This window comes from Cebus imitator, unplaced genomic scaffold, assembly GCF_001604975.1.
Source record: "Cebus imitator isolate Cc_AM_T3 unplaced genomic scaffold, Cebus_imitator-1.0 Scaffold234, whole genome shotgun sequence".
NCBI lineage: Eukaryota > Metazoa > Chordata > Mammalia > Primates > Cebidae > Cebus > Cebus imitator.
Genome location: NW_016107549.1, coordinates 3,080,850 through 3,090,749, shown reverse-complemented (window position 1 = coordinate 3,090,749; position 9,900 = coordinate 3,080,850). Strand labels below are relative to the sequence as shown.

General features: G+C 52.6%; 2 protein-coding genes across 2 annotated transcripts in view; one reads left to right on the top strand and one right to left on the bottom strand.

Moving 5' to 3' along the window:
* Nucleotides 1–1,089, top strand: part of ANGPTL8 (angiopoietin like 8) — a 3,778-nt gene extending 2,689 nt beyond the window's left edge. Inside the window, exons 3-4 of the mRNA XM_017497746.2 lie at nucleotides 593–702; nucleotides 808–1,089. Of these exons, the coding sequence (XP_017353235.1) occupies nucleotides 593–702; nucleotides 808–835 (138 nt within the window). The 3' untranslated portion in view covers nucleotides 836–1,089. The remainder of the gene's footprint in view (nucleotides 1–592; nucleotides 703–807) is intronic.
* DOCK6 (dedicator of cytokinesis 6) overlaps nucleotides 1–9,900 on the bottom strand; it is a 62,030-nt gene that overhangs the window by 40,210 nt on the left and 11,920 nt on the right. Inside the window, exons 6-14 of the mRNA XM_037727519.1 lie at nucleotides 8,211–8,423; nucleotides 6,195–6,280; nucleotides 4,696–4,762; nucleotides 4,447–4,596; nucleotides 2,972–3,052; nucleotides 2,724–2,877; nucleotides 2,433–2,560; nucleotides 2,234–2,327; nucleotides 1,190–1,352 (exon numbers count right to left, since the gene is read on the bottom strand). Coding sequence (XP_037583447.1) covers nucleotides 1,190–1,352; nucleotides 2,234–2,327; nucleotides 2,433–2,560; nucleotides 2,724–2,877; nucleotides 2,972–3,052; nucleotides 4,447–4,596; nucleotides 4,696–4,762; nucleotides 6,195–6,280; nucleotides 8,211–8,423 — 1,136 coding nt within the window. The remainder of the gene's footprint in view (nucleotides 1–1,189; nucleotides 1,353–2,233; nucleotides 2,328–2,432; nucleotides 2,561–2,723; nucleotides 2,878–2,971; nucleotides 3,053–4,446; nucleotides 4,597–4,695; nucleotides 4,763–6,194; nucleotides 6,281–8,210; nucleotides 8,424–9,900) is intronic.

Sequence of the window (9,900 nt, the reverse complement as noted above, 5' to 3'; positions counted from 1 at the left end):
TCAAAAAAATATTTTTTTTTTTTTTTTTTTTTTTTTTCCTGAGACGGAATCTCACTCTGTCACCCAGGCTGGAGTGCAGTGGTGCAATCTTGGCTCACTGCAACCTCCACCTCCTGGGTTCAAGTGATTCTCCTTCCTCAGCCTACCGGGTAGCTGGAATTACAGGCATGCACCACCACGCCCCACTAATTTTTGTATTTTTTAGTAGAGACAGGATTTCACCATGTTGGCCAGGCTGGTTTCGAACTCCTGACCTCAAAGGATCTGCCTGCCTCAGCTTCCCAAAGTGTTAGGATTACAGGCGTGAGCCACTGTGCCCAGCCAATAAATTCTTACTACTGGAGAAACTGGTAATATTTCGTGAGTACCCAATAAGTACCCAACACTGTTCTATGCCCTTTAATAATCCATACGGTGTTTATCACCACCCCATGAAGTCCTATTTAATTCCCATTTTACAGATAGGGAAACTGAGGCCAAAGAGCACTGATGACTTGCTGGGTCACACATACAATAGGGGGGCCTGGGAAGGGGGCCAGGGGATGGGAAGTGAGGTGGCCGCCAGCTGAGGTTTGCATTCTGACCCCCACAGGCTCATGCCGACAAGCAGAGCCACATCCTGTGGGCCCTCGCAGGCCACATGCAGCGGCAGAGGCGGGAGATGGTGGCACAGCAGCACCGGCTGCGACAGATCCACGAGAGGTGAGCCTGGTGGGGGTTTGGCAGGAGGGGCAGCTGGATGGGGGGCACACAGGGCAGCTGGAAAGGGGCCCCCTCACCTGGGCTGAGCCACATCTCCCTCCCCAGACTCCACACAGCGGCGCTCCCAGCCTGAACCAGCCTGGATGGAACTGAGGACCAGTCATGCTGCAATGGACACTGCCGTGCCCCATGAGGCCCCTCTGCAGGGAGGAGCTGCCTGTCCACTGCAATCAGCCAGGGCGCCGGGCCCCACTTCTGAGCAGAGCAGAGACGGACGTGGGCGGGGACAAAGGCGGAGGACGTAGTCCCATTGCGGAGGGGTGGAGGAAAGATGTGTACCCTTTCATGCCTATACACCCCTCATTAAAGCAGAGTCGTGGCATCTCACTCGGGGTGTCTATGTGTGTCCTCAGCTTAGGGAGACCCCACCCAGCATGATGCAGAAATACCTCCCATTAAGTGCCCAGCTGGGCCCCGGAGGCTGTACCTGTAGCTGGTATGGGGGGAGTAGACTTCTCGGGCAGGGAACTCCAGGATCTCCTTGGTGGGCCGGCCCCTGGGGTCTGGGTAGGGCTTGATATGAAGCAGCTCAGGGGAGAGGCAGAAGTGGGGATTTTCAGGAGCTGGAGAAATGTCGATCTTGAGCTGGGCTGGGGAGGGAAGAACCGGTTTGCACCTGCCTGGGAGGCTCCTGGCCCAGCCCACCCTCTCTGGGCGGTGGAGTCAGGGCAGAGTCTCCCACAATGTTCTCTGGGGACTGGGGCTGTGTCCCTCAGGTGCCAGGGACAGAAATTGCCCTCAACTCTGCTGTCTCTAGCCCTACATTTTTTTGCCTTTTTTTTTTTTTTTTTTTTTTTTGAGGCGGAGTCGCTCTCTGTTGCCCAGGCTGGAGTGCCCACTGCAACCTCTGCCAGCCTGGAGATCTTGGCTCACTGTAACCTCTGCCTCCCAGATTCAAGTGATTATCCTGCCTCAGCCTCCCAGGTAGCTGGGATTACAGGTGTGACCCACCACACCCAGCTAATTTTTATATTTTTAGTAGAGAAGGGGTTTTACCATGTTGGCCAGGCTGGTCTCAAACTCCTGACCTCAGGTGATCCATCCGCCTCGGCCTCCCAAAGTGTAATCCTCCCAAAGGATTACAGGCATGAACCACTGCACCTGGCACCCAGGCTGGTCTTGAACTCCTGGGCTCAAATGACCTTCCTCCTGCCTCAGCCTCCCAAAGGGTTGGGGTTACAGGCTTGAGCCACTGCACCCGGCCTTACCCCTACATTTGATCAGCTCTGTTCCCAGGACCTCTGCCTGTCCCCTGCTATTAGCCCCCCACTGATGGGATATCCATCTTATTTATTCTGCTTCTTGTCTGTGGTCCCCATTAGCAGGTGCAGCCAGCCCCTGAGGTCAGGGATTTGTCTATCACAGTCATCGTTGGGTTTCTGGTGCCTGGCACAGTAGGTGCTGTCGGTATAGGTTTGTTGAATGACTGAGAGTGTACACATCTTGTGTACGGACAGGGTGTGCCACGTACCAGTCACAGGACGCAGGCGCCGCAGCAGGGACGATGGGCGCCTCATGTCAGCCAGGAACTTGAAGAGGTCCTCATCGCTGAGTCGTTCAGCCTCCTACATGGGACCCGCTGCCATCAAACTGGGCCAGGGGGCCAGGGGTCCCCAGGGATGATGTGGCCAGTGGGGAATGGGGGAGTCCCTGGCCCCGGGGTAGGACACCTGCTTAAAGAAGTTTGTGACAGTTAGTGTGGCCGGACGGAAGCCAGAGAAGCTGCAGGCATCGTCTCCGCTGCTCGCCCGGTCCTGGGGTCCCCGACGGCGGCGGTCCGTCCAGGCTGGCCGGCGCTCTAGAGGAGTCAGTGCCAATGACAAACGGGGGACCGAGATGAAACTGGGAGACTCAGGGGCCGCACAGTTCGGCCAGCAGAGGGCGCACCTCCTGGCCCCGTAGCCCCGCCCCAGGCCCGTCAGCCCCACCCTTTAGCCCCGCCCCGAGCCCCGCCTCCTTACCGCCCTCCGAGTCCAAGTCCCGGTCCAGCTGCCCAGCGCTGCTCACGATGTTGGCCAAGTGCACGGCCGTCCAAGCGAAGGGCATGCGGTAGCGGCCCAGGCGGGTGCAGAACTGCTCGGCCGCCAGGCGCAGCTTCTCTAGCTTCTCTTTGTTCTATGGGGAGATCACCGTCCCCTGCCAGCTCAGCATCCCAGGACTGCTGAGTCAGGGATCTGCACTGCCCCCAGTTCGGCCTCCACACGCTTACCTTGGCGGCGTCCACTTCTTTCATCACCATGTAAGGCTCACAGCACTCACTGATGTCCCCTTGCTGAAGCACCTTCTCCAGCTGCGGGACCGATGAATGATTCCAGCGAGGCACTGCCGAAACCCTCTGTCCCCTCCTCCTGGCTCCCCAGCCTCCTGGACCCCTCATGGGCCCTCAGACACTCCTATCATATGAAGGCCTTTGCTCCAACACCTCCCATGGCTCCCACTGTCCTTGGGATCAAGGGTTAGTGCTTGGCCTGCCTAGTGGCTACTCCCTTCCATTCTTCAGATCCACTGGCAAACTCCAAGCCCACCTTTAGCTGGTGATATTTTCCCTACATTTACTTATTTATTTACATTTATGTATGTATGTATTTATTATGCAGAGACAGAGGTCTTGCTATGTTGCACAGGCTGGTCTCAAACTCCTGGGCTCAAGTGATCCCCCTGCCTCTGCCTCCCAAAGTGCTGGGATTCAAGGCATGAACCATCATGCCCCAGGCTTGCCCTAATTTTTTTTTTTTTTTTTTTTTTGAGACAGAGTCTCCCTCTGTCGCCCAGGGTGAAGTACATGGTGGGATCTCAGCTTACTGCAACCTTCACTTTCTGGGTTCAAGCTATTCTCCTGCCTCCTAGGTAGCTGTGATTACAGACACAAGCCACCACGCCTGGCGAATTTCTGTGTTTTTAGTAGAGACTGGGTTTCACCATGTTGGTCAGGTTGGTCTCTAACTCCTGGGCTAAAGAGATCCTCCCACCTCAGCCTCCCAAGTTGCTGGGATTCATGAGCCACCATGCCTGGCCTTCTCAATTTTTTTTTTTGTTAGTGTAAATAGAGGCCACTCTGGGCATGGCTCCGAGCCATGAGGCCTAGACTCCAATCCTGACAATTCAGGGGCTGTGGGACCCTGGGCAGTGGGACCTTACCTACTCTATGCCTCAGTTTCCCCATCGGGAAAATGGGAGCCATGCACCCCTCCACCTTGGGGCCTGTGGTGAGGACTGAAGGGGGAGTTCCTATGAAGCGTGACGGTAGCAGCACCTTCCTGTGGATACTGAATTCATTTCATCATTGCTACCTAATTGAAGATTTTGAGAAAAGAAACTTGACCTCACTCCCAGAAACAGAAAATCTCAAATGAGGGTGCCAATTAGGTCTTTCATCTGTCCACAAACTTCCCAACTGTGTCTCACCTGCCTCTGAGGACCCCCAAGCTGTCGCGTGTGCCCAGGGATTGCTTTTCTCCCCAGGCTGCCCACTTATGGTTTTCAGCTCAACTGCTGCCTCTCCCTGGAAGCCCTCGGTGATTTCTCCACACCTGAGTTGGGTCAGGGGCCTCCTCCCTGCCTGTGCTTCTCCCACAACAGCCCTGATTACCTTTCTTGGTGATGTATCTGTCTCACTCTGGGAAGCCAGGGACTGAACCAGTGACATTCACCATTACCACCCCCTTGCCCAGCCCCAGCAGGCACCTTGATGACCAGGAAGATGTCAGGCGAGGGGTAGGTCACTGAGAAGATGGCGGAGCGGGCCAGGGTGGAGATGGCAGGGTGGGTGCCATGAGCCCGAAGCAGCCCTTTCATGGAGTCCGAGTTCAGGTCGAAGTAGAAGTTCTCTGAGATCTAGGGACACCAGAGGCAGCTGGGCCATCACCTCTAGGAAGCCCACAGCCCCCCAACAAGGAGGAGGAAGGGGAGAAAAGAGAAAAAAGGGGCTCCTACCTTCTTTTTCTCCCGCACGTCGTACAGAGCCAAGATCCCAAAGATGGGCTCAATTTCAATCTCGAACCTGGAAGTAAATGGGAGGGAGGGGGCTCTCCTTGACACCCCCTGCCATCCATACACCCCACTCCCTCTTGAGACCCAACGTGGGGGGCACTGACTCCCACTGGGCCACACGGAACTGCCACTTAAGGGCTTACAGAAAAGGTACCTCTCATTTTGCAAAGGGGAAACTGAGGCACTGAAGCTACTGAATAGAGCTATCCCCTCTATTCAGCCAGCTCCTCTTCCTCATCGGGTCTCCGTGTATACATCCCCCTCCGAGGGAAGCTGTCCCAGATACCCCCTTCCACCCCTCAGGCTGGTTCAGGAGCCTCCTCCAGGACTCTAGGCACTTGGAGCATGTCTTATCCCGGCTCTGTGTGGTCACCACATGGTTATGTGTCCTGTATACAGCAGGGACTTCATAAGTGTTTTTTTTTTTAATTTTCATTTTTTGAGGCTGGAGTGCAATGGCACGATTTTGGCTCACTGCAACCTCTGCCTCCCTGGTCAAGCGATTCTCCTGCCTCAGCCTCCTGAGTAGCTGAGATTACAGGTGCCTGCTCCTCGCCTGGCTAATTTTTGTTTTTTAAGTAGAGACAGGGTTTCGCCATGTTGGCCAGGCTGGTCTTGCACTCCTAACCTCAGGTGATCTGCTCACCTCGGCTTCCCAAAGTGTTAGGATTACAGCCGTGAGCCACCACACCAGGCCAATAAGTGTTTGTTGAATGACTGGATGAGCCCACAGAGCCAGTTCCCAATCCTTGTTTAGGGCAAGAGGCCCACCCAGGCCTCAGGCCAGAATGGAGCCTCCCTTTCCTGCCCCGATCCAGGCAGGAACTCGGGGTGGGGAGAGGCAGGGCCAGGCTCAGGTCCAAGTCCACATCCTGTTCAGCTCTGTTCCCACGCACTTCTGCTGCTCCCCAGGGGGCTGGTGTGGAGGGGGCCCTGGGCAGCTGACAGTCAGGCCCAGGGTCACTAGCACCCGCCCCAAAACCTCCCCACCAAACCCCGGATCCCAGCAGCAGAGTAGGCAAGCGCCAGACTCCAGCCTCACAAGTCATATGATCTTGGCATGATAATGTTACCACTCTGTGCCTCAGTTTCCCCACCTGTGCCCACTTCATGAGGTTGTGATGAAGATTAGATGGGTTCACGTACATGAGAGGCTGAGAGCTGATCCTGGCATACAATTGTCATTTAAGGATTGGCAACTTGGGATAATGAAAAAGGAAGTCTTACTTCCCCCTATAAATGGCTAAATACAAACACAGAAGTATACACTGGGTACCAAGCAAATGTTGGTTGGATAAATATAGGCATATGTGGTGGCCATAAGTGGCCTCGTAGGTGACAGAACCGCACATGGTAATGGCACTGCTCATTAATGTGTACCCCACTGGAACCCATGTGGTCCTCTCATGCCTCTCAGAAGAGGGACACGTCAGTACACTCACTTGAGCGAAAGACATTTGACCAAGATCCGCTGTCCAAAGTGCTCGCGGGGTGGCTCTGGACGGCTGCAGCGTTCCACGGCTTCATCCTGCCAAGAGTTGGGGGCGGGGGCTGGGGAGGAGCAGCTAGGACATCCTCCAGGAAGGGCCTGGAGTGCCCAGCCTCAGACCAGCTCTACTCCAGCCTGAGTACGCTTCTTTCCGTCCCTGCCTCTGAGCCTTTACAAACATGCTGTTCCCCTGCCTGCAGTGCCCTTCCTTTCTTGCTCCTCCTTGTCTGGCCAATGTCTGCTCATTGTTCAGGTCTCAGCTCAACCAACACTTCCTCCAGGAAGTCCTCCCTGACCCCTGAGGCCTGGACAGGCACCTCATCCAGGTGCCCACAGTATCCTGGTGTAATGAGCCATGGTGGCTGGGAAACTGGGGACCTCATGAAGGATGATGACCAGCACTTCATCATAGCGCTGCTCTGTCTGGGTTATCATTTCCTAGAAGAGGGGTCTCTCCTCCACTAGTAAACTCTGAAGGTAGGGACTGGGTCTCTCTATTCATGGCTATATCCCCAGTGCCAACAATGCAGTGGGTACCCAAACATGTTAGTCGAATAATTACAGAGGTATACAATAGGTGCCTACTAAAAGTTGGTTGGATGAACATAAGCATGTACAGAAAGCATTCAATAAATGCTGACTGGAGATATATAGGGATATACACCCAATACGGCACTCAATAAGTACTGATTGAATAAATATGGGCGTATATAGTAAGTGCTCAATAAGTCGCTAAATACAAACACAGGAGTGAGTATATGCTAGGTACCAAATAAATGTTGGTTGGATAAATAAAGGCATACATGGTAGGTGCTCAATAAATACTGGTTGATTAAATAGAGAACTATATAGTAGGCATTCGTGTATTGAATAAATATAGGGATATACAATTGGTACCTAATAAATGCTTGTTGGATAAATAATGTTTAAACATTTATTTTCTATTTTTTACCTTTCCTATGGTGTTGATGATTGGATAAATGTAGGAGTATACAGTAGGTGTCCACATATAAAAGCTACTGAATAAACATAGGGGATACAGTAGGTGCCCAATAAATGCTGGTTAGCTAACTATAGAGGTATAAAGTAGGTATCCATATAAAGAAGCCATTTTTTTTTTTTTTTGATACAGAGTCTCGCTCTGTTCCCCAGGCTGGAGTGCAGTGGTATGATCTTGACTCACTACAACCTCCACCTCCTGGGTTCAAGTGATTCTCCTGCCTCAACCTCTGGAGTAGCTGGGATTACAGGTGCCCACTATCAAACCCCGCTAATTTTTGTATTTTTAGTGGAGATGGGGTTTCACCATGTTGGTCAAGCTGGTCTTGAACTCCTGACCTCAGGTGATTCACCCACCTTGGCCTACCAAAGTGCTGGGATTATAGGCATGAGCCGCCACACCCAGCCAGAAGCTATTTTTTTTTTTTTTGGAGACAGAGTTTTGCTCTGTCGCCCAGGCTGGAGTGCAGTGAGGGTGATTTCAGCTCACTGCAGCCTTCACCTCCCGGGTTTAGATGATTCTCATGCCTCAGCCTCCCAAGTAGCTGGGATTACAGGGACCTGCCACCATGCCTGGCTAACATTTGTATTTTTAGTAGAGATGGGGTTTCACCATATTGGCTGGTCTTGAACTCCTGGACTCAAGCAATCTGCCCACCTCATCCTTCCAAAGTGCTGGGATTACAGGTATAAGCCACCATGTCCGGCCTAGAAGTTCTTGAATAAGCGTCGGGTATTCAGTAGGCACCCAGTAAATGCTGGTTGGATAAATATAGGAGTACATAGGTGTCCACATATAGAAGCTATTGAATAAACATAGGATATACAGTAGGTGCCCAATAAATGCTGATTGGATTATCATAGGGGTATATAGTAGATGTCCATCTGTAGAAGCTATTGAATGAATATAAAGTATACAATAGGCACCCAGTAAATTCTGGCTGGCTGATATCTGGGAAGGGGCACCCACCTCATCAGGCGCCAGGTAGAGGGTGAGCAGGGCTGGGGGCCGGTGCTGCCGACGTAGGGCCTCATTGCGCCGGTCCACGTCTTCTGGGGCCGCTCGTTCCAGCAGTGAGGGCAGCAGTGAATCAGCTGTCAGGTTCCTCAGGTCGAAGATGCTAGAGGCTCCGCTGCTTCGAGGGGTGTCTTCTGGGGAGCCCGAGCCGCGCCGGGAGTCATCCTGCCAGTGGAGAATGCACAAGCACTGAGTGTCAACTGTATACACCCTCACCCCACTCTGGTGAGTGTCCTCATTCTCATTCTAGAGATGGGGAAATAGAGGGCCAGGGGGTGAGGGTCTGTAAGGGTTACCTGGGGGTTTTGCTTACCCTCTTTCAAGAAACTTTAGAGAGCACCCCAACTTTTTTTTTTGAGACAGAGTCTTGCCCAGTCGCCAGGCTGGAGTAAAGTGGCACAATCTTGGCTCACTGCAACCTTTGCCTCCCGGGTTCAAGTGATTCTCCTGCCTCAGCGTCTCAAGGAGTTGGGACTACAGGCACCCACTACCACGCTCAGCTAAGTATTATATTTTTAGTAGAGACGGGGTTTCACCATGTTGGCCAAGATGGTCTTGATCTCTTGACCTGGTGATCTGCCCACCTCGGCCTCCAAAGTGCTGAGATTACGGGCGTGAGCCTCTGTGCCTGACCAAGCCCCCCAACTTTTACCATTGTTGGGGGAGGGTCCTCCTCATCCCATACTTGGGGCTTCCGGTGATCCTTATTTGGCTAATCAGAACACATCTACTCACCCTAGGGATTGGCTCCAAGGGCCTGGGCTGGGCCAATGAGAGCCTTCGCTGGGACTCTGTTCACTGTTGCCAGGGGAGGGGAGAGTTCTTCCTGACCTTCCTGTGCTGGATCAAATGCTAGCTCAGCTCTGTGACACTGGGTCTCTGACTCCCAGCTCTAAGGGCCTCAGTTTCCCTATCTACATCTAAAAATAACAAAATTAGCTGGGCATGGTGGCTCATGCCTGTAATCCCAGCTACTAAGGAGGCTGAGGGGGGAGGATTGCTTGAACCTGGGAGGTGGAGGTTGCAGTGAGCTGAGATTGCACCACTGCAAGTCAGCCTGGGTGACAGTGCGAGACTCCATCTCAAAATAATAATAATGAAAACAATAATCCTTGGAATAATTATGGCTGGTATACAGTAGGTGCTCAGTAAATGTTGATTGACAAGATATAGGCTCAGGGCCTCTAAGAACCTTGCTGTGCCTCAGTTTCCTTACCTGGGTGTAATGGCTGCTCTGACTCACAGAATGAAAGGAAAGGACACATATAAAACCTTTAGTACATACTAAACACTCAATAAATGCTTATAATTATTACCCCTAAGTGTTTGTTTGTTTTTTTTCGAGACAGAGTCTCCCCCTGTTGCCCAGGCTGGAGTGCCATGGCATGATCTTGGCTCACTGAAACCTCTGACTCCCTGGCTCAAGCGATTCTCCTGCGTCAGTCTCCTAAGTAGCTCCTAAGATTACAGGCATGTACCATCATACCCAGCTAATTTTTTGTGTTTTTAGTAGAGACAGGGTTTCACCATGTTGGCCAGGGTGGTTTCGAACTCCTGACATTGTGATCTGCCCACCTCGCCCTCTCAAAATGCTGGGATTACAGGCGTGAGCCACCGATCCCAGTCTTTTTTTTTTTTTTTT